This window comes from Phacochoerus africanus, chromosome 4 (genome assembly GCF_016906955.1).
Source record: "Phacochoerus africanus isolate WHEZ1 chromosome 4, ROS_Pafr_v1, whole genome shotgun sequence".
Classification (NCBI taxonomy): domain Eukaryota; kingdom Metazoa; phylum Chordata; class Mammalia; order Artiodactyla; family Suidae; genus Phacochoerus; species Phacochoerus africanus.
The window spans coordinates 69451782-69473041 of NC_062547.1; the positions used below are offsets into that span (position 1 = coordinate 69451782).

Sequence of the window (21260 nt, forward strand, 5' to 3'; positions counted from 1 at the left end):
ATTGATGGGAAGTGTTTCCTCCAGCTGGAGTCCTTTCTAGCCTGTCCTCCCACTTCCTGTCCCAAGAATAGGCTGCCGGTTCAAGGCCCAGCCCTCAAGCTATAATCCAAATCTGGGGTATATTAGGGCCTTTTGGGACTGAAAATTAAAGACCTCTCTCCAGGGGAAAAAAAAAAAAATACGACGTTTGGTTTTGGATGGGGTCTAGGATCCCATTCTTAAGCCATGGGAGCAGGCGATTTTACTGCCAAAGCCCCTGGGCCCCTCGGAAACTCCGTCTTTCTCCCACATGCCCGGGTGGGGCTGAAGAGGCGGTGCTTCGGGCCTCCTTATCTCCAGAGCCAGCCTTGGCTCCCTGGCGCGGGGCCCCTCAGTCCGGGCTTTTTGCCATGGGGTCTCTGTTCCTCCTCTTGGTTCTGCTTTTGCTGTCGCCCTCTTCCCCGCGAGGCGGGAGCGCGCGGAGGCGCCGCAGTGCGCGGTCGCACGGCCCCGGAGGCAGCTCTCCCGCGCCCTCGGAGACCTCAGCACTTTTCTGGGTGCTCATAAGTCCCGAGTTCAAGGCCGTGCCGCCGGGGGGCTCAGTGTGGCTCAACTGCAGCAGCAGCTGCCAGCAACCAGAGGGTTCCAGCCTCCACACCGAGCTGCGGCGGGGGGAGACGCTCAGTGGACCACGTTGGGTATCCTACCAGCTGCTGGATGTGAGGGCCTGGAGCTCCGATGTGCACTGCTTCGTCACCTGCGCCGGAGAAACTCGGGGGGCCACCGCCAGGATTACCGCCTACAGTGAGGGACAGGGGCTTAGGCCGGGTTGGGGTGCGGGGAGGAGGATGGAGCGGGGGTAGTTGACAGTCGCGCTAGGGGGAGCCCTCAGACCTTGCCTAGCGGCCCCCTCTTGCTTTAGAACAGCCACGCAGCGTGATCCTGGAGCCTCCGGTCTTAGCAGGCGGCGAGTACACTCTGCGCTGCCACGTGACGCACGTGTTCCCGGTGGGCTTCCTTGTGGTGACTCTGAGGCGCGGTGGCCAGGTCATCTACTCCGAGAGCCTGAAGCGCTTCACCAGCCTACATCTGGCCAACGTGACGCTGACATACGCGTTAAGCGTCAGGCCCGGTGACTTTGGGCAGCCTGTTACCTGCCACGCCCGCCTCAATCTCGACGGCCTGGTGGTCCTCAGTAGTTCGGCACCCATGACGCTGCCAGTTTTCGGTGAGGCACCCTTATAATCCTGGGAGGAGTAGAGAAGGGTTATGACCCCAAGAGGGGGTGCGGGCCAAGAGAAAGCATGTCCATGTGGGTCCTCACATCTGCAAGTGCTCTGTTCCTAATTCTCCCCTTCCGCCCCCAGCTTGGAGCCCTGCGTCCAAAGCCTTGGCCTTCACCTCCATCGCAGCCCTTGTGGGAATCCTTCTTGTCATGGGCATCCTTTGCATGCATAAGTACCTACTGATACAGTCTCAGAGGTAGAGGCAGTGGTCCATGCTGGCTGAGCTGGAGGAAAAAGGAATCTGGAACAATTTGTGGAACCTTGCCTGGATCAATAAAGTCTTCCTCAGCCAGCTTCTACCCTTGGGCATAAAGGTCCCCCATTAGCGCACCTCCTCTAACCAAGTGGTCTTGTTTTTTGGCCTTGCCTCTATCATTTTCTCCAAGTTCCTTTTTTCCTTGAGGGCATCTTAGGTTTCCTAACTCTGATCTCCCAAACCGAAGCTGCAATCCCTCTGCATTCCCAGCCGGTGTAGTAAAAACCTTCCACAGGCATTATCAGTGCAGAGCAGAAGGGCAAATCCTGGGCCTTGGGAGGCTTTAGGCTGTGGGAAGGCTTGTTCCTGGTATGGCTTCTCCTGATTGGCTCCAGAGCTACCAGCAGCAGCTCTCATTGGATGTTAAGTTTACTTCCCCCTTCCACTTTAGACTCTGCATTTTCCTCGAGGGTAGGAGTGGGATGAGAACTAATCCCCCTATTTCACCATTAGCTCTGGGGGTGAGAGCGCAGATGGGTGGGGTCATATGTACTTTTGGGGGGACATGGATACAGAGAACAAATACCATGTGGTGACTGTGGTAAGGAACAACCATATGGTGGGGTGTGTGTGTGGTGTGTGTGTGTGTGTGTGTCAGACTTGCTTCTTGGCAACGTCGGGATGGTCACTGGGCCTGGTGGGTACATGGGGGTGCCCAGATGCGGGGGTCAACTGTTAGTCTCTTGATCTCGCGTGGACACAGAATCTGGGCCTGTACTGGATGCCTGGCAAGGCCCTCATGGTTCCAGGGCCCCGGCCGCCGCGCAGAAAGCGGATTGAGGTGCTCTTTGGCAGCTCCTGCTCACACACGCAGCGTAGACACGTGCCCGCTGCACGCTGGGTAAATACAGACCCAGAGCAGAGCCGACCCTAATTTAGATGCCCGAGAACGCTGCGCGCACGCACACGTGTTCCCAACTCGCTGTCACTTTCATCCCCGCCCCTTCTGTCGCGTGCGGGGGCGGAGTCAGAGAGGGAATAGGGCGTGGCTGTAACCCTCAGCTCCCAGGGGTCAAAAGGGGAAGGATCTGTGAAAGAGGCATCCCCACCTCCTCCCCTATAACAGTCTCCTTCACAGCCTGAGCTTCTCAAATCTCTTCTAGCTCCCTAATCAATCCCCGCCCCAAGGAGCGCTAGTAGGAGGGGCTAAATACGGAGGCGGAGCTCAGAGTCTAGCTCATTATCATAGCATCTAAGCAAGGGGTGGGGTGGGGGTTTGAGAAGGGCAAACCTGCCTCCCACCCACCTCCGCGTCGCCGCGGAGAATGACGCGGGAGCGCGCAGCCGCCCCCAGAAGGCTCCGGGCGATGGGGCTGGCCTTCACGTAGACCCCGGGGGTCGCTCGCTCCTGCTAGCACGCCTTCACCAAGGCCGGGAGCCTGGCTCACGCTCGCCCTCCCGCCCCCCTGCCGCCTCTGCTGCCGCCCCCACCTTGGAAACCAAGTTACCAACGTTAAACCAATCCCCGAGCGCAACTCAGCCTCCTCCACACCCCACCCGCCGCGCCGCGCCGTCCTCTAGCCCAGCTCAGCGCTCCCGCTCCCCTCGCCTCCTGCGCTTCCCCCGCGGCGGCGATGCCAGGGCCCTCGCCAGGGCTGCACCGGGCGCTGCTCGGCCTCTGGGCTGTCCTGGGCCTGGGGCTCCTCGGCCTCTCAGGTAAGAGCCGGTCCGGCTCAGGGTGGACAGGGCGGGGGCGGAGTTCCTCGACCTGCGAAGCGGCCACAAGCCTCTTCTCGCTCCGCCCTCGCCTCGCTCCCACGCTTCTGCCCCCACCTTGAGCCTCGGGCCTTCTCTATCCCTCTTCCCCTCAACACACGCTAGAGATCCAGCTTCCTGGCTCCTCGCTCGTCCCTACCTTCGAGATCCTGGGCGATCTTCTGCACCCAACCTCGAGCTCTGGAGACCCCATATCTCCCTGGTCCCCTCTGGGGTACTTCCTCACGCTCTGCTATGCACCATGGTCCACGCACTGGCATCTTACCCACTCATAATCCGTGAAGACCCCATCTCACCAACTGCCATGAGTCAGAGGCGCTGTTTCAGCTCACTCAGAGCCCTGGCAACCGAGTCCTTTAGCTGTTCCCGCGGTTCCTTCCACGAGCCCAGCCCCATGTCCTCTTTCTTTACTCTTCACCCGGGTTTGGAATCCTTCTTTATCCTTGACTCACCCTCATCTCTCTTTTGGCCCTGCTTCAACCAGAGTTTCCCCCTCTCCTGGCCGAGAACCCTGAGAACCAGTTGGTTTCCTTTCCCCAACCCGGGGTCCCCTCCTTCCAACATTGCTGTGTGCATTGAAGACCCCGTTTTTCCTCTCATCTCTCCCCTCCCCCCATGCTTCCTCATCGCTCCTTCAGCACCTTTGAGAGTAGGGCTCTTTGCTGCCGTGTACCAGAGGCACCCTCGAGGTTTGGACGGTGGGAGCGTGCTTGTAAACCTCAGGCCCTGGGCAGGACTCGGGAATCCTGAGTTTTTTTTTCCTGATTGTGGCCTCTACTCATTCCCCGGGAATCCCTGACTTGGCATAGGGGCACTTAGATCTCAGGGAGGTGGCTCTCAGGCTGAGCTCGCGTTTCTCTGGGCAGCGGTAGCACAGGAGCCTTTCTGGGCGGACCTGCAGCCCCGCGTGGCGCTCGTGGAACGCGGGGGATCGCTGTGGCTGAATTGCAGCACCAACTGCCCACGACCCGAGCGCGGTGGCCTGGAGACCTCGCTTCGCAGGAATGGGACCCAGAGGGGTTTGCGCTGGCTGGCGCGGCAGCTGGTGGATATCCGCGAGCCGGAGACCCAGCCCGTCTGCTTCTTCCGCTGCGCGCGGCGCACTCTGCAGGCGCGTGGGCTCATTCGCACTTTTCGTGAGTTCTCAGCGGCCATGCTCTCTTACTCCACTACTTTCCCTCCCTTCCAGGCCCCGCCCCCTGGGTCACGGGGTTCCCTCCTTCGGCTCTCTTTCTGGGTCTGCACGCCCTCCCCCTCTTTGTCCCTGGGTTCCAAGCCACATTCCGAGGAGCCCTGGTGTTTCCAACAGCCACGGTTCCCCCCTTGCAGAACGGCCCGACCGTGTAGAGCTGGTGCCGCTGCCTGCCTGGCAGCCAGTGGGCGAGAACTTTACCCTGAGCTGTAGGGTCCCTGGTGCTGGGCCTCGTGGGAGTCTCACATTGACCCTGCTGCGGGGCGCCCAGGAGCTGATCCGCCGCAGCTTCGCCGGGGAGCCACCCCGAGCGCGGGGCGCGGTGCTCACAGCCACGGTACTAGCGCGGAGGGAGGACCATGGGGCCAATTTCTCGTGCCGCGCAGAGCTGGACCTTCGGCCACATGGTCTGGGGCTATTTGAAAACAGCTCAGCCACCAGAGAGCTCCGAACCTTCGGTGAGTGGATGTGAGGAGAAGGGGACCAAGAGGGGTCGGGCCGGTGTTTAAGAAGTTCGGAGGCAGAGAAATCTGAACTCTAATTCTTACTCCAACACCCACCAGCTGAAAGTTATTTTCCTCTCTGTGCCTTTAGGATAATACCATAAAATAGTGCATGTAAAGCACTTAGAACATACTGAACTTTCAACACATAAGTTCAAGCTCTGTTATTCTACTCCCAGCCCTGCCTCCGGACCCCCCGCTCCTCGCTGCCCCCCGACTCTTGGAAGTGGGCTCAGGAAGACTCGTGAGCTGCGCCATGGATGGGCTGTTTCCAGCCTCGGAGGCTGGGGTCTATCTGGCGCTGGGGGACCAGAGACTGAGTCCCGATATCACGCTCGAGGGGGACGCTTTCATGGCCACTGCCACAGCCACAGCTAGCGCAGAGCAGGAAGGCGCCAGGCAGCTGGTCTGCAACGTGACCCTGGGGGGCGAGAGCCGAGAGACTCGGGAGAACGTGACTGTCTACAGTAAGAGGGAGTGAAGTGGGACCTCCGCGGCTCGGGGGTGGAGCCAGAGGAACACGAAGGCGGGGCAAACAGTGGGTTGGGCCTTGGTATTGGAATGGGCGTGGCCCAGGAGCCCCGAAATCGCGGGGCAGATGGAAGACTGAGACTGAATGGTAGTCGGGGAAGCAGAGTCTGAGCTGCCCAAAGGGGAAGTTGGCATACCCAACGAGGATCCCTAGAAATGTGGCTTGACCACCTCAAGGGTGCGGGGCGAGAAGGGGGCGGAACCTAACAGCATGAGAGGCACAGTACTCACTGTTAGGCTGCAGTGGGGAAGGTACGGGTTGATAAGGGTCAGCCTTGAACCGCAGAAGGGGCGTGGTCAGTGGACTCCCGGCCAATGCCCCGCCCCCAGGCTTCCCGGAGCCCCTCCTGACCCTGAGCGAGCCCAACGCCCCCGAGGGGAAGACGGTGACAGTAACCTGTGCAGCCGGGGCCCGAGCCCTAGTCACACTAGACGGAATTCCAGCCGCAGTCCCAGGACAGCCCGCCCAGCTCCAGCTAAACGCCACTGAGAACGACGACAGGCGTAGCTTTTTGTGCGACGCCACCCTCGAAGTGAATGGGGAGACCCTGAGCAAGAACGAGAGCACAGAGCTGCGCGTCCTATGTGAGTTTAACCTCTCGGCTCCCCTACTCCTCTTGATCACGAGGGGCCTGCCCGATCTCTGGCCGTTTGGAGGCATTGGAGGCTCTCCTCACGGTCCACATCTAGCCTCTCTGTATTCCATGCCTCTGCCCGTAGACGCTCCCCGACTGGACGATTCCGACTGTCCCAGAAGCTGGACTTGGCCGGAGGGACCAGAGCAAACACTGCGCTGCGAAGCCCGCGGAAACCCAGCTCCCTCGGTGCACTGCGCGCGGCCCGACGGCGGAGCGGTGCTGGCTCTAGGCCTGCTGGGTCCCATCACTCGAGCACTCGCTGGCACTTACCGCTGCACTGCTACCAATGTCCAAGGCCAGGCAGTCAAGGACGTGACTCTGACCGTGGAGTGTGAGTAGGGGTGCACGGGGCACTCCTCTGTCTGATTCTCAGGTCTAGAGTTGGCCAGACTGCAGAGAGGGTGGGAACGGGGTCTGAGGCACGACTGGGAAGAATTTTGGCAGAGTAGAGACTGGTGATCGGGATTTTGGGAAAATCTTGAAGAAGGATGGAGGAGGAAGTGGAAGGCTTGTCCACAAGGGTCTGGGGCCTGGCATTTGGGCTGAGTCTTGGAAAAGTGGGTGCTCCAAACAGGTTAACAATTTTTCAGGACAAAGGCTGGGGGAATGTCCTGTAGGAATCATAAAAAAGCACACGAAGCCCCCAAACAGCATGCAACTTGAATGGTAGGAAACACCTTTGGTTTGGCATCCCTGTGCCAGGCATAGCCTGTTCAATGCTTCCTGGCCATCCTGGGACAGGAAAAAAGGGTCTAGGGACATTAGACCAGTCCCTAAACCCCAAACTCTGGAACACTCCTCTCTCTAGATGCCCCAGCGCTGGACAGTGTGGGCTGCCCTGAACGTATTACCTGGCTGGAAGGAACAGAGGCCTCTCTGAGCTGTGTGGCCCATGGGGTCCCGCCACCCAACGTGAGCTGCGTGCGTTCTGGGGAGGCCGGGGTCGTCGAGGGCCTGCTGCATGTAGTCCGGGAGCACGCAGGCACCTACCGCTGCGAAGCCACTAATGCTCGAGGGTCTGCAGCCAAAAATGTGGCTGTCACAGTGGAATGTGAGTGGGGACATCATGGGGCAAGATGGGATGTGTCAGAATAACCCTGTGCTGATTTCCAGTCTCTCTGCTCCGCAGATGGCCCCAGTTTTGAAGAGCTGAGCTGCCCTAGCAATTGGACATGGGTAGAAGGATCCGGGCGACTGTTTTCCTGTGAGGTGGATGGGAAGCCAGAGCCAAGTGTGGTGTGCGTTGGCTCCGGAGGCACCAGTGAGGGGGTGCTGCTGCCGCTGGCACCCCCAGACCCCGGTCCCAGAGCCGCGCTGATCCCTAGGGAACTGGCACCCGGTACCTACATCTGCAACGCCACCAATCAGCACGGCTCCACCGTCAAGATGGTTTCCGTGAGCGCGGAGTGTGAGCGATGCCTCGGCGGGCGGGGGAGTAGGGGGCGGTCTGGGTTTCGGCCCCTCCCTGAACACCCTTCCCCCCCACCCCGGCTTTTTTGCAGCGCCACCGCAAATGGATGAATCTACTTGCCCAAGTCACCAGACTTGGCTGGAAGGCGCCGAGGCTGCTGCGCTGGCCTGCTCCGCCCGGGGTCGCCCCTCCCCACAGGTGCGCTGCTCCCGGGAGGGCACTCCCCGGACCCAGCGGTTGCATGTGTCCCGAGAGGATGCGGGCGTCTACCGCTGCTTGGCCACCAACACACATGGCACAGATGCCCGGATCGTCACCGTGGGCGTGGAATGTGAGTGAAGGCAACACCAGATAGAGGGCATTTGGTCTCCAGAACAGTGACTGGAAGAGGTGGGACTGCCCCAAAGAGTTCAAGGGCACCTCCTCCAGACCTATTTCGGGTGACAAGGAATCCTGGCCTTAACCTGAGGGTAAAGAGAACCCTAGGGAACAAGAGCCCTGCCTGCCTCCCTCAAATTCTGGGTCTCAAGGGTACTGGCCTGGGTCCCTACCTTCTTCCATTCGGTGAAGCAGGGCTCAGGATTTTAGTGGACAAGAGTCCAGTTGTAGGGGGAGGGGCTTCTAATGGGAGGCTGAATCCTTGCCCACTCATCTCACTAGGGGCAGTCTCAGATTGTGGGGGACGGAAGGGGGCATTTGGTCAGCGGCTGGCCTCCTTCAACATTCTGTTCCCTGCAGACCGCCCGGTTGTGGCCGAGCTGGCTGCCTCGCCTCCCGGAGGCGTGCGGCCAGGCGGGAACTTCACGTTGATCTGCAGAGCGGAGGCTTGGCCCCCCGCCCAGATCAGCTGGCGCGCGCCCCCTGGGGCGCTCAACATCGGCCTGTCGAGCAACAACAGCACGCTGAGCGTGGCAGGCGCGGTGGGCAGCCACGGCGGCGAGTATGAGTGCGCAGCCACCAACGCGCATGGGCGTCACACGCGGCGCATCACCGTGCGCGTGGCGGGTAAGTGGCAGCTGAGGGGCGGGGAGCGGGGCAAGGGGTCTTAAGGGGATAGTGATCTGCGTCTTGGGGCTCTTGACCCCGACCCTGCCTCCTTTTCAGTCGCCACAGGTGAGATGGAAGTGAGCCAGAGTAGAAGTTAAGCGTGCCCGGACGGGTGGGGCTTGATGGTTGGTTGGAGGTGGGAAGTGGAGGGAGAGTAAGCTGGCTGGAGCCCAAGGGAAGAGAACCTCCGGGGCTGTGACTGCTAAGAGGAGGGACTTCATTCTGCATGGTGGAGACCTAATCCAATTCACTCTCTACTGTGCCACTGTGGAGAAGGACTGGAGAGGGACTAAGCGCAGAGGATGGGGGCGGGGGGACCCCAACAAGATCCCCAGTCCCACTTCGTGTATCTCTGTGGCTGGGGTCTTTGGGGAGTGGAGGAATGACCTGGTCACCCCTCCCATCCTTTTGAAGGTGCAGAGAGTTGACTGACTTGTGGGTATCCCTGGAGCTAGAGGGTTATAGCTCCCTGTGATAGGGTGGCACGTAAAATGGGTCTGGGGTCTTTCCTTTCCTTCAAGGCTGAGTTCCCTGGGGCTCCCTGACCGAGTGAGGACTGACCTCATGCTTGCGGGGAAGGGAAAGAAGTGGCCCGGGCTTGGCGTGTAGACGGGTGGGAGGAAGAGCCCCCGAGCTCGTCCATCCTCTTTGAGCATCTCCACCCTGCAGGTCCGTGGCTGTGGGTCGCTGTGGGCGGTGCCGCTGGGGGCGCGGCGCTGCTGGCCGCGGGGGCCGGCCTGGCTTTCTATGTGCAGTCCACTGCCTGCAAGAAGGGCGAGTATAATGTGCAGGAGGCCGAGAGCTCGGGCGAGGCGGTGTGTCTCAACGGCGCGGGCGCCGGCGCCGGCGCGGATACGGGCGCAGAAGGTGGAACAGAGGCTGCCGACACCGCGGAGGCGCCGGCAGGGGGCGAGGTCTTCGCCATCCAGCTGACGTCAGCGTGAGCCCGTTCCCCTCTCCCCGCCGGCCGGGAGGGGGCGCCCCCCAGACGCACACGGGGTCTGATTTATTCTATTTATTTATCCATTTATTTATTTATTCATTCACTCAATTCCAGGGAGGCCACCCTCATTTTCTACCCCCTCCCCCAATAAAGTTTTTATAAAGGACTCCATTTGCTTCAGTCTGCAATGTGGAAGCAACCCAGAGTTCGAACCCCAAACTTGCAAGTTATTTATTCAAAAAAGCTTTTTGCTTTTTGAGGGCTCACTATGTCTCAGGCACAGTTCAAGCCACCCTTTTCTTTTCCCGATGTGACCCTTGAGCTGTGTTTCCTGCTCTCACCAGACCCTTGAGTTGGGGTGGGGACCTCGCTCCTTCCTCCCTCTTGGCAGCAGCTTATCTCTTCCGCCCAGCTATGCCTTTGAATCTGGCTAATATTTAGGGGTGGGAGCTAGGTGCTTCCCCCAAGGCTGGTTCCAGGCAGAGCTGAGGCTGCCTTCCCTGATTGGGAGGAGGCTCTTTCCCAGGAGTCTGGGCATTGCCCTGGCCCTGAGGCCTTGCAAAGATGTGTAAGCCAAGCTGTAGCAGCTATGAGTGTCAGCCCCTGGGATGTCCCTCCCATTACAGGATCTGCCCCTGCCCCACCCTCAATGCCCCTTCCTTCTGTGCCCATCCACCGTGCCTCCCTTCACCCCTGTACCCCCCCTTTCGACTTGGCCCATCATGATTCAGAAGAGACACCCCCCCACACACACACTGCACACCACTTCATCCTTCGCAGCCCTTACGGCAGAAGGAGAGGACAGCTGGGCCTCCCCCACTCCCAGGCTCCTCCTCCCTCAAAAGCAGGAACACAGAACTGCCAGAAGGAAGCAGGCCTGGACCACCTAGCTTTTTTTTTTTTCTTTTTTTTTCTTTTTTGGTCCGCACTTGTGGCATACGGAAGTCCCCAGGCTAGGGGTCAAATCGGAGCTGCAGCTGCCGGCCAACACCACGGCCACAGCAACACCAGATCCCAGGTGTGTCTGCCACCTACACCACAGCTCACGGCAACACTGGATCTTTAACTTACCGAGCGAGGCCAGGGATCAAACCCATGTCCTCATGGATACTACTTGGGTTTGTAACTGCTGAGCCACAGCAGGAACTCCTGGAGAGCTCCAGCTTTATGGGCTGCCCCAGGCAAACACTTTGAGAGCAAAGGAGAGAGCGAAAAACAGGCACTAGAGGCCAAGCCAGAGCTGGGTGTCAGGTACAGAAGGCATGAGCATGGAGTGCACCACCCCCACCCCCCCCCGTCACCTCTTTCCAGGCCCATCCACATCCTCTAGGTTCCTTGATCCCCCCCCAGGGCCAGGGATCGAACCTGTGTCCTCATGGATGCTAGTCAGTTTCGCTAAGCCACAATGGACCTCCTATTAGAGACTTATTGAATATTTACTTACTGTCACTCTAAAATATTGGCTTTGCTAGAGCAGGAATCTTTGTTCTGGTCACAGTTCAGTGTCCCCATTGGGGCCTGATACACAATAGTTGCTCAACAAATGTTGAATAAGTGGATAAAAACAGCCGGGGGTTTGCAGACACCCAGTCTGAGTGTCTATCCCCAAAGTTTCTCCATTCTAAACCCTGGAGGGGGGTTATCATGGTCAAGGACACAGAGGTGGTGACTTTGGACATCTGAAGTCATGATCCAGTAGAGGAGATGAATGTGAATTTTAACAACCTTGCACCAGTGGAAAGCTGGAAATTCTTTTCTTTTTTTTTTTCTTTTTTGTCTTTTTGGGCCACACTGGTGGCATATGGAGGTTCCCAGGCTAGGGGCCGAATCAGAGCTGTAGCCACCAGCCTACGCCAGAGCCACAGCAATGCAGGATCTGAGCCACATCTTCGACCTACACCACAGCTTCATGGTAACACCAGGTCCTTAACCCTGAGTGAAGCCAGGGATCGAACCTGCGTCCTCATGATAGGTTCTTTTTTCTTTTGCTTTTTAGAGCTGAACCCACAGCACATGGAAGTTCCCAGGCTAGGGGTCGAAATCTGAACTACAGTTGCCAGCCTATACCACAGCCACAGCAACAGGAACAGCAACACGGGATCTGAGCCACATTTGTGACCTACACCACAGCTCACAGCAATGTCGGTCCCAGAACCACTGAGCAAGGCCAGGGATTGAACCCGCATCCTCATGGATACTAGTCAGGTTCGTTTCCTCTGAGCCACAATAGGAACTGCCTGGTAGGTTCTATGAGGGAGACAAACAAGGCGCTGAACTAGTGCCTGAGGGGTAGGAGTCAGGTGGGAGTGGGGTGTTCCTTTTAGCCTGGGTGGGCAAGGAAGGCGTCTCTGAAGACATGGTGTTGGCTTGTCAATCCCAACAAGTGATGACAATGCAGCAGCTGTGAGAAACATGGGGAGGGTGTTCTGAGGCGAGGAAGGGCAGGAGGGACCCCATGCATCAGGGATCTAAGGGCTGAGGAACCTGGGCTCAGGCCTTCCCAACAGGCTCACTCAGGAGACACAAAGGGGGTCTCACAGGGGCTTGCCTTCCCAGGGCATGTGGCCAAGCAGGCCTCACCCCTCCCCCAGCAAGGACCACCCCTCCCCTCCCCTCCATCCCCCAGGGAGTACTGGGGGCCTGTGTGTCCCAGCAACAGAGGCAAAGCTCAGGGTCTCCCATGTGGTTTTTTGGCTTCAGGGTGGGGACTCAGGTGGTGTTGGAAAGTCCTTGAAAGAGGGGACAGGGACACAGCAGGGCTGGTGTGTGAAAGGACACAGGGAGGTGACATACTGCGGGCAGGGCTGTAGCTCCCAGAGGACAGAGCCACTTGTGTGTATGTCGCTGTGTGCCAATGTGGGCCATCTACGTGTGTTTCACGTGTGTCTGTACTGTGCCTGTGTATGGGTTCCGTGTCTATCAACTCAGGTCTATTGGGGGATGTGTGTCTGTGAACGTGTGTGCGTCTGTCTTGTGAGTGGTCTGTGTCTGTGTGTCTCACGAGTGTCAGCACGTATGTGTCTGCTGATGTCTCATGTGTGTGTACTGATACATCTGTCAGTGTGTGTATCCGGGCACATGTGTCTGTCTCATGTGTGTCTATCTTTCTGAATGTGTGGTCTAACTGCCTGTGGTGGCAGTTGTCCTGTATGGGGTGTTGTAACAAATGTGGCTAATTCCCTGTGGGGGGTGGCAGTACCTGTATCTATGACTGTGTGTGTCCCTCAGAGCCCTAATGAGGAGACACCTCGCCCACATCCCTGGGCAGGGGAGAGGCAGGTGAGAGCACGCAAGGTGGGATCCGAAGTCACAGCGCCCCTTCTCTGAATAGTTCTACTCTTTATTGTCACTGCTATTAACAATATCAGTGTCACAGCAGAGGGCATTTCTTGAGGGTGGGGGATGCTCAGCCAAGCCTGATGGAAGCAGGGGCCGGGAAGGGGGCCAGTGACCCCCTGAGCCAGGACTTTGCACTTGGGGGTCTCTGAATGGGGAAGGGGCAGAGAGGAGGCAGGCTGGACCCCTCAGGACTCAGGCTCTTTCCCCTAGGAAGGCGTCTGCCCGTTCTCCCCCTGGAGAAACTGAGGCAGGAGAGGCTTGGCTGGGTGAGGAAGGGCTTACCCTTCCTGAGTTGGGACTGGGTGGGGGCCCAGGGACACCCCGCATCTGCCACATAGCCTCTTGGGCTGGACATTTTTCCTGGGCACCAGCCAGCAGCTAGAGCACCGAGTGCCATATTTCTTGTACCTGGGGTGGGGGGGGGGCAAGAAAGCAACACTCAGCATGCAGCAGGGGCTCGGAGATGCCACCAGGGAGGCAAGGGTTTTCTCTTTCTTCCCAATAGACCACTCTGGCTAAGCACAGACCCAGGTGAGAACCCCCACCCCCAAACCCTCCCCCATTTTGAGGACCTGATGCCACAGGCATTGCAGAGCGGGGTCCCATCTTCGGCATCTCTCCAGAGCGGGGTCCTCTGGGTCCTACAGGAAGCACAGCGTCGGGGCCCTGAAAGGGCAGAGGCCAAAGAGCAGGGGTCAGAGAGCAAGAGTCCAAGCTGGAGGCCTGCACTGGGTGGGCCATTTGGGGGGGGGGCGTCTCTGTGAAGGCCCCACCCAGCTCTGGGCCAGCCCCAGGGTGTTGCCAGCTCTGAGACAGTGGGAAAGCCAGGAAGGGAGACAGATGGCAGAGCTCAGCAGAGGAGGAAGCTGGGGGTGGGGGTGACTCAGCTTGAGTGGAGTGGGGGTTGCTGTGAGTCCTCCTGGATGACTCTAAATAGGGAAGCAGTATGTGGAGAAGGATGAGGAAAGGAAATTCATTCCCACCCCCCCAGTATTTATAGCTTTCATGTTTCTAGGACTCACCCAGGGCTTCACTGCCTCCCAGGTTGGCCTCTGGGCCTCGGGCAGGGCCTGTCATGGGACCCTGAGAGCGGCTGCTGCAGGCTAGGCTGGGGAATAGACAGGGTGTTAGCACTGGAGGGTCTGTATCCTGTCCCAGACAGCCCCCCAGTGAGGGTTTACCATCAAGGTATCAGGTGCCCCATCCCCACACCCAGGGAGGCATCTGATGTCTGAAAGGCCTGGCCTTGCCTCTCATCAGTCACAAATACATAATCAGGGAGTTCCCATCATGGCGCAGAGGAAACACATCTGACTAGGAACCATGAGGTTGTGGGTACAATCCCTGGCCTCACTCAATGGGTTGAGGATCCAGCGTTGCCGTGAGCTGTGAGGTAGATGGCAGAAGCTGTGGCTGTGGTATAGGCTGGCAGCTAGAACTCTGGTTAGACCCCTAGCCTGGGAACCTCCATATGCTGTGGGTGTGGCCCTAAAAAGACAAACAAACAAAAAAACCAAAAACATAATCTGAACTATACAAGAGGTAGTAAGCCAGGGGCCAGCCTGCCAGGTTGAAAGCTCAGTTCTTTCAGGTCCTTGCTGTGTGCCCATGGACAAGTGATCTCATTCTCTGTGCCTCAGTTTCTGCATCTGAAAAATGAGCTTCACAAGGCTCCAGGGAGCCCAGATACATTTGGAGCTACCCGTTACCTCTATTGTTTGTTTTTGGGGCCGCAGGCCACACTACACACCCTCCCCCCCGCCCCCATGCTAGGGATTAGATGGAGCTGTAGTTGCGACCTAAATTGTAGCTGCAGCAACACCTGATCCTTAACCCACTGTGCCAGGCAGGGGATCGAACCTGCATCCCAGTGCTCCTTTGTGCCACAGCGGGAATCCCCCCCCCCCCTCCCCCCGGTTATCTCCTTTGTAGTTATCAGGTCTGACAAACGGTAGCTACTATCGTTACTGGAAAAACTAACAGAAGCAGGAGCCCTGGGGATGGTCAGGCCATCTCATTAGGAAGAGACTTGGGCTCAGACCTGGATGTGACTGGCACATAGCAGCAGGGACAGGGATAGGCACTGGCCCGAGGTCTGGCTCAGAGATGGGGCCACCTGTAATACAGGGCTGGCTGGGAGTCTGGGAGCTGAGCCTGGGAGCGCCTGCCCCCAGGCCTCTGCACTGTTATCATTATTATTTGCATAAAGGGTGCTTTTGCCCAAGTCAGCCCCTACCTGTAGCTGGGTATGATCTGTAGGCTGCAATCCGGCTTTATTTGAAACTTCAGGGTCACCCCCTCAAACAGGGGGTCCACTTTCTCGGCGCCCCGCTGGGGATTCGGCTGCTTTCTGGGCTTTCTCTGTGGCTGGGCGGAAGAGGCTGGGGGAGCCTCTGGGGGCCCTGGGCTGTGGCTCAGCATGTTCTTGGCATCCTTGGCCAGAGGTAAGGGTCCCGGAGTCCTCAGGGCCTTTGGCTTCCAGCAGGGCCCCTGGGCCTGGGTGTCCCAGGCGGGGGGCTGCGCCAGCCCCTCTGCTGTCTCTTGGAGGAAGCGCAGGGCAGTGACGGAGTCCTGGTGTGCAGACCAGAAGTACCTGGGGGCAAGGGGCAGTGTGGTCACCCCTTTCCCTGGGCCACAGAGAAGAGCCTACATGGGTCTCAGAGAAGTGAGGCGAGGAAAACGGCATAACCTCTGACCCCCATATGACCCCAACTATCCCTGAAGATCAGGCCCCCTTCCTTGTTAATACCAGTAACTAACGTTTTGACCCCTGGATAACCCCGGGAATCAGAGATCATGACCCTCTGACCACTGGGCCAGGCTCAGGGGAGGGCTACTCCTTAACGCACCTGCCACTGGGTCTGAAGCATCCTGGGGTCCTTGGTGCGTTCTGGGCAGGGGTTCCTGGGGGAGGCTCGGGGTGCAAACAGGGCGGCGCCCGCAGCTCTCGGAGCATAAAATCCGGGGTTGGCTCGGCCTCCATGTCGCTCAGCCCAGCTCAGCCCAGCCCCCGTTCCCAAGTCTCTCGCCGCGTCCCGCCCACGCCAGGCCCACCCTATGAGCCCCACCTGGGGTGGGGGGGCGCTTCTGGCAGAGAGGGCAACCAGCTCCACCTGAGATGGGCGGGGCCGGTGGGATCGTGCGCCTCTGGCGGGCGATGCTGGGCACAGACCTCCAAGGCCCCAGCTTCAGGCCAGCCTCTGCCCCTCTCTCCCTTCCGCCTCTCTGTAGGTGGCCTGCACACCCCTTGTGGCCAAGGGCTGCCGGGACCCTTCCAAATCCCTCCGCGGCTGCGGGGCGGGGCCTTGCCACGATGATCCTCAGGCTGGAACGCCCTTTCAGGCCTCTGCCTCAGTTTCCCACTGGCCCATCACTGTTGGAGGGGAAGGTGGGGGTGGGCTGGGGTCCCCCCTACCCCACAAGGAGACTCAAGATGCTGGAGATCTGTGAGACAGTTTTATTGTCTCTCCAATTGGATTCCACCCCTATCCACACCTCCATCCTCAAGGGGTCTAGGGGAGGTTGCCCCAGCAGGGGCCCCGTCCCCACCAGAGCCTGGACACCGGATCTCTCTGAAGTAGGGGTTTTGGCTTTCTGGGTGCTTCCGCCACCTCTCTCGGGCCTGTCCGTGCTCTGGGCTGGGCGGGCAACTCGACTATTCCTCCAGTCCTGGCCCTGGGGCCATGAGTGTCTGGGAACGGTCCAGCTGCCCGTGTGTCAGTGGGGCTTGGGGATGTGGCCGTCCACGTAGAAGTTCCTGGTGATCTTGGGCAGAGTGAATTCGGCCCCTTCCAGCTCTGGTGTCAGCACGATCTGGCAGCCCAGCCGGGAGTTCTCTTGGAGGAGGGGGGCCATGTCCAGCATGTCGTCTTCCCTGGGGCAAGGGAGGCAGCTGGTTATTAGTGGGTCCAGGGGGTATGCTCTCCCGACGGCAGCCGAAATGGGGAGAAAAGCTGGGGCTTCCCTCCACTGCTGCCCAGGTGGACCTCTGGGCACCTGGGAGGCAGAGGCTCAGGGGCTAAGCCCTGCAGCCCTGGGCTGGGAGGGGCCACCCTGCTCACCTCTCCTCAGGAGGAGGCAGAAGGTCCAGGTGGTCCTCACTCACGTACACATGGCAGGTAGAGCACGCCAAGGAGGCTTCACAGGCCCCTGGGGGCAGGAAGTGAGGGGGTGTGGGTGAGGGGCTCCCTCAGACAGAAGCCATTCAGCGAAAGACATAAAGGAGGATCCCTTTGTTTTGGCACGCGCCCCTCACCTCTCCCTCCCGGGCCTGCACACCCACTCTGTGCACCCTCCACCCTGTCATTTACTTAGCTGGCTGTTCCCGACCTGCTTGTGGGTTTTGCAAAGGCATGTCCTGGGTGTCCCGTCTCCCCAGACTCCGCAGCAGGCTGAGGGCCAGGCTGGGTACCTGGGACCATTAATGAGCATGGATTTGACTGCAGTGTAGCAGAGAGGGGACAGGCCAGGCAGGTTCCCTGCAGCCCGTGAGCCCTCGCTGCGACCCTGCCACTTTGCTGGGGGCTTCCCTACTGTTCCTGAAGGGAGGACTAGCTCACTCAGCATCTAGTGCTGCAGCAGGAGAAGGGGTCAGGGAGTAAGGGTTGAAAGATGCAGAATGGGGTTTTCTGCTTGCCCCTGGACACAGTCCCAACTTTCTGACCGATCACTGGGAACTGTGCTTAGATCATGCCCCTCCCGACCTAAAGCCTTCCAAAGGGTTTTTATAGCTGGAATAAAATCCGAAGCCCTCCACTCAGTCCTTGGGATCCTCCCACCTCCACAGTCAGGCCCTTCAGCTGCACCGGCACTCTCATCGACTCCAACACACGAAGCTCATCTTTACCACAGAACCTTTGCACTTGCTGTACTTTTGACCTGGAATGCTCTTCTCATCACTCTTTCCATGGCTAAGTCCCTTTTGTCTTTGGGGACTCAACTGTCCTCCAAGTCTCGCATCTATTTCTTGTCTTTCCTCCGACCCTTGTTTAATTTCTGGATAGCATTTATCACAGTCTCAAGTTACTGTCATAATTTCAGGGTATACCTGTGCTCTGTCAACCTGCCCTCTTCTCTGTACTTAGCACTGAGCCTGGCGTGTTGTAGATGCTCAAGAAATACTTGTTACAAGTGAATGGGACAGAATTCTCCTTTCTTGGTGTTCCCGGTGTGGCTCAGTAGTAACAAACCCAACTAGCATCCATGAGGATGCGGGTTCCATCCCTGGCCCTGCTCAGTGGGTTAAGGATCCAGTGTCGCTGTGCGCTGCGGTGTAGGTCGCAGGCGTGGCTCAGATCTGGCGTTGCTGAGGCTGTGGCGTAGGCCAGCAGCTACAGCTCCTAATCTACCCCCAGCATGGGAACATCCATATGCCTGAGTGTGATCCCCCCCCCGCTCCCGGCAACAAAAAAGGATTCTCCTTTCTCTTCCAGATAGGTTGGACAATGAGGATGGAGCTGCAAGGCAGCCTCCTGACCCAGTGGTGACTAGTTTGCCCACCTTCCCTGTCTCTGGGGAAGAAAACTGTCTGGGCCTTGAAACTCTAAGTAGTCCCCAGGCATCTCTTCCTCAGTCCTCTTTCCCAGTTAGCATCTTTACCACATGAGACAGAGATTATCAAATATAATTGTCCCAACTGGAGTGCCCGTCATGGCTCAGTGGAAATGAATCTGACTAGGAACTATGAGGTTGTGGGTTCGAATCCCTGGCCTTGCTCAGTGGGTTAAGGATCTGGCGTTGCCGTGAGCTACGGTATAGGTCGAAGACTCGGCTCCAACCCCACATTGCTGTGGCTCTGGTGTAGGCCAGCGCCTACAGCTCCGATTAGATCCCTAGCCTGGGAACCTCCATATGCCTCGGGTGCGGCCCTAGAAAAGACAAAAAGAGAAAAAAAATTTTTTCCAATTATTTACTGCATACCAACCGCATGCCACATACTACACACAAGCTCTTTTAATCTTCACAGTAACCCAGTGAGACAGGAATTAAATTATTACATTTTACAGATGAGGAGGCCAAGAGATGCTAAGTACCTTGGTCAGGGTCATATGGTTGGCAACAGCAAAATCTGAACACAGGCCACTTGCCTCAAAAATCCATGTTCTAATCTCTATCATGAACTGCCAGCCACTGGATTCCAGAACAGAACTTAAGGTATGTCTGCATGACCAGCCACCACCCCCACATCCCTCCAACTCTTCCCCACTGATGATCAAATTAGCTTCCTATTCAAACACGCAACAAATAATTCTTTTTTTTTTTGGCCACATCCCTGGCATGTGTAAGTTCGAGGGCCAGGGATTGTACTGGTGCCACAGCTGTGACCTGTGCCACAGCTGCACCAACGTCAGAGCCTTAACCCACTGTGCCACAAGGGAACTTACCCTGTATACTTTTTTAAAAGACCACTCGTCCCACTTGCTCATGCTATAATTACATGTTTACGCATGAGATTATTTTCTTATTAGGCTGAAATATGAAATGACAGGGGCTCTATCTGTTGTTTACATTGCTACCTGCCACTCAGTAGGTGTTCATTATTCATAGAAGAGCAGCACAGATTAGTGGTTAAGTAGGCTGGGTTTAAACCTAGTTTTGCTACTTATTTGACACTGGAGCAGGTCTGCTAAACCTGGGGCTCAGCCTCCTCACCTAAAAAACAAGATAACATTCTCCCTTATTGCATAAAGTTGTCATCAAATAGATTCAATCAGTTAGTATTAACTTGATTAATGTCTGCTATCAATATCTTTCTTTTAACAAATGCTGCTCTAATACCTGCTGCATCTAAAGACCATGATAGGCAACAGCTAAGTATAAACAAGGTAAAGAGCATTTCAGATCTCATTCTGGGAGAGAGGACAAAGGAGAAAACAAAACAATGACAAGTGCTATGGAGACAGTAAAACACACGGACCTGACAGAGTTACTGGGGACGTGGGGACAGACTGTCAGGAAGATGATGTTTACATTCGACCTGAAGGATGAGAAGGAGCCAGAAGATCTGGTGGGAAAGCACTTCTGATGGAGTAGCAAATGCAAAGGCCCTGAAGCAGGCATGAATTTGACTGAGGAACAGCAAGAAAGTCCGTGTGTGGAGTTCCCCTCGTGGCACAGAGGAAACCAATCCGATTAGGAAGCAAGAGGTTGCGGGTTTGATCCCTGGCCTTGCTCAGTGGGTTAAGGATCCAGCGTTGCGGTGACCTGTGGTGTAGGTCGAAGATGCAGCTTGGATCCTGCATTGCTGTGGCGTAGACTGGCAGCTGTAGCTCCGATTGCACCCTTAGCCTGGGAACCTCCATATGCCTAGGGTGCGGCACTAAAAAGCAAAACAAAAACAAAAACCAGTGTGGCTAGAATAGAGAGAGGAAAAAGGAAGAGAATACAAGCTCCTGTGGGGCATCAGCTTTAGTAACCTCTAGTAAATGCTCAATAAATGAGGGTTAAGATGGCAGGAGATGAAACCGTGGTAAGTCTTAAGTTTAAAACTACGTTTGGTGGGAAGCCATGCAGGGTTAAGTAGTGGAGAATCATATCTGTCTTGTGGAGGTTTTTAATGAACGCGTAAGGGCCTCCTCAGTTCCCTGTGCCCGGCTCCCACCTTCTAGGTCCACCCCATGGCGCTGGGCCAAGTGGAGAACATTATCCCCGACTCTGCCGCTCACCGGAATCCGCTGGCCTGATCGGTCTACGAACACCACGTTCACCCTGGGAACAGATGAGGGTGAAGATGCCTTACTGGATGATGGACCCAGGGGCCGGGTGGAATTTTGGGTTAGGAAGTCGGGTTTGGGGCTTGATGGACAGGGGAATAGGCGATGCAGAACCGGGATGAGGCCACAGCCTCAAGGCAAGATGGGGACCGGAGAGGGCTCGTGAAATCAGTAATGGGGGGATTGGCTCCCGCACTCACACGTCCCCAGGCCGCTCCGGGCCGCCGGCTTCTTCCTCCCCCGCCGGGCGTGAGCCTGTAAAACACAGTTGCGTGAGTGGCCATGCCGCACCCGGCTGGCGTTGGATGGGTTAACGCTGGCCGCCCGAGGTACCCCAGGTACCTGTCGCCCGGAACTTCCTAGCTATCGCTGGTGCTGCCGCCTCCCCAGACCCCAAGATGCCCCCGGGCCGACTCCACCAGGCACCCCTGGCCGCCCGCAGCAGGAACCCAGCATTCACGCCTCCCCAGGCCACGGAGGCGGCCATGACAGGCATCAGGTGACCCAGGTACTAGGCATGCGCTGTGGCAGACGCCGGCGCCAAGGGCCCGTAATCACCCTAATATAAACGTCAGCCTAGTTATGTGTGTGCGTATGTGCGGCGGCGCGCGCGAGGGAAGGAAGTTGAAGCAGACTGCCAGGGTGGAAGGGCGCTGGGTAGGCTCGGGTGCACGCAGACCTGCACGGCTAAGCAGCCCTCCCACCCA

At 57.7% G+C, this 21260-nt stretch overlaps 4 protein-coding genes across 5 annotated transcripts; 2 read left to right on the forward strand and 2 right to left on the reverse strand.

The window, feature by feature from the left end:
• The first annotated feature begins 124 nt into the window (after positions 1–124).
• Positions 125–2073, forward strand: ICAM4 (intercellular adhesion molecule 4 (Landsteiner-Wiener blood group)). The gene is made up of 3 exons (XM_047777004.1): positions 125–783; positions 902–1207; positions 1347–2073. Exons 1-3 carry the CDS (start codon positions 198–200, stop codon positions 1463–1465), a joined length of 1011 nt encoding a protein of 336 aa, XP_047632960.1. The 5' UTR covers positions 125–197; the 3' UTR covers positions 1466–2073.
• A 755-nt stretch (positions 2074–2828) lies between these two features.
• Positions 2829–9669, forward strand: ICAM5 (intercellular adhesion molecule 5). Its single transcript, XM_047777002.1, has 11 exons — positions 2829–3177; positions 4104–4373; positions 4567–4887; positions 5112–5399; positions 5794–6048; positions 6184–6432; positions 6910–7152; positions 7231–7509; positions 7604–7843; positions 8251–8517; positions 9229–9669. The coding sequence occupies exons 1-11, from the start codon at positions 3096–3098 to the stop codon at positions 9501–9503; spliced, it is 2769 nt and encodes a 922-aa protein (XP_047632958.1). The 5' UTR covers positions 2829–3095; the 3' UTR covers positions 9504–9669.
• Positions 9670–12817: 3148 nt separating this feature from the next.
• ZGLP1 (zinc finger GATA like protein 1) lies at positions 12818–16147 on the reverse strand. Its single transcript, XM_047777014.1, has 5 exons — positions 15691–16147; positions 15078–15434; positions 13864–13949; positions 13414–13507; positions 12818–13249 (listed from the first exon to the last, which is right to left on the reverse strand). The coding sequence occupies exons 1-5, from the start codon at positions 15822–15824 to the stop codon at positions 13120–13122; spliced, it is 801 nt and encodes a 266-aa protein (XP_047632970.1). The 5' UTR covers positions 15825–16147; the 3' UTR covers positions 12818–13119.
• A 137-nt stretch (positions 16148–16284) lies between these two features.
• Positions 16285–21160, reverse strand: FDX2 (ferredoxin 2). 2 transcript variants are annotated; one of them, XM_047777015.1, is made up of 6 exons: positions 20896–21160; positions 20754–20808; positions 20506–20548; positions 17171–17252; positions 16903–16990; positions 16285–16715 (listed from the first exon to the last, which is right to left on the reverse strand). In XM_047777015.1, exons 1-6 carry the CDS (start codon positions 21047–21049, stop codon positions 16559–16561), a joined length of 579 nt encoding a protein of 192 aa, XP_047632971.1. In that variant the 5' UTR covers positions 21050–21160; the 3' UTR covers positions 16285–16558. The 2 variants fall into 2 exon arrangements, with proteins under 2 accessions (XP_047632971.1, XP_047632972.1); XM_047777016.1 differs by lacking the exon at positions 17171–17252 and having other exon boundaries at positions 20442–20548.
• Between the last annotated feature and the right edge of the window lie 100 nt (positions 21161–21260).

Coding starts and splice junctions, on each gene's coding strand:
- ICAM4 (XM_047777004.1), top strand. CDS start 198: ATGGGGTCTAGGATCCCATTCTTAAGCCATGGGAGCAGGCGATTTTAC. Junction 784..901: donor CGCCAGGATTACCGCCTACA/GTGAGGGACAGG, acceptor CTCTTGCTTTAG/AACAGCCACGCAGCGTGATC. Junction 1,208..1,346: donor CATGACGCTGCCAGTTTTCG/GTGAGGCACCCT, acceptor TTCCGCCCCCAG/CTTGGAGCCCTGCGTCCAAA.
- ICAM5 (XM_047777002.1), top strand. CDS start 3,096: ATGCCAGGGCCCTCGCCAGGGCTGCACCGGGCGCTGCTCGGCCTCTGG. Junction 4,374..4,566: donor TGGGCTCATTCGCACTTTTC/GTGAGTTCTCAG, acceptor CCCCCCTTGCAG/AACGGCCCGACCGTGTAGAG. Junction 7,153..7,230: donor TGTGGCTGTCACAGTGGAAT/GTGAGTGGGGAC, acceptor TCTGCTCCGCAG/ATGGCCCCAGTTTTGAAGAG.
- ZGLP1 (XM_047777014.1), bottom strand. CDS start 15,824: ATGGAGGCCGAGCCAACCCCGGATTTTATGCTCCGAGAGCTGCGGGCG. Junction 13,950..15,077: donor CAGATCATACCCAGCTACAG/GTAGGGGCTGAC, acceptor TCTATTCCCCAG/CCTAGCCTGCAGCAGCCGCT. Junction 13,250..13,413: donor TGCAATGCCTGTGGCATCAG/GTCCTCAAAATG, acceptor CCCCCACCCCAG/GTACAAGAAATATGGCACTC.
- FDX2 (XM_047777015.1), bottom strand. CDS start 21,049: ATGCCTGTCATGGCCGCCTCCGTGGCCTGGGGAGGCGTGAATGCTGGG. Junction 17,253..20,505: donor GATCAGGCCAGCGGATTCCG/GTGAGCGGCAGA, acceptor TAATGGTCCCAG/GTACCCAGCCTGGCCCTCAG. Junction 16,991..17,170: donor TTTGCAAAACCCACAAGCAG/GTCGGGAACAGC, acceptor TCCTGCCCCCAG/GGGCCTGTGAAGCCTCCTTG.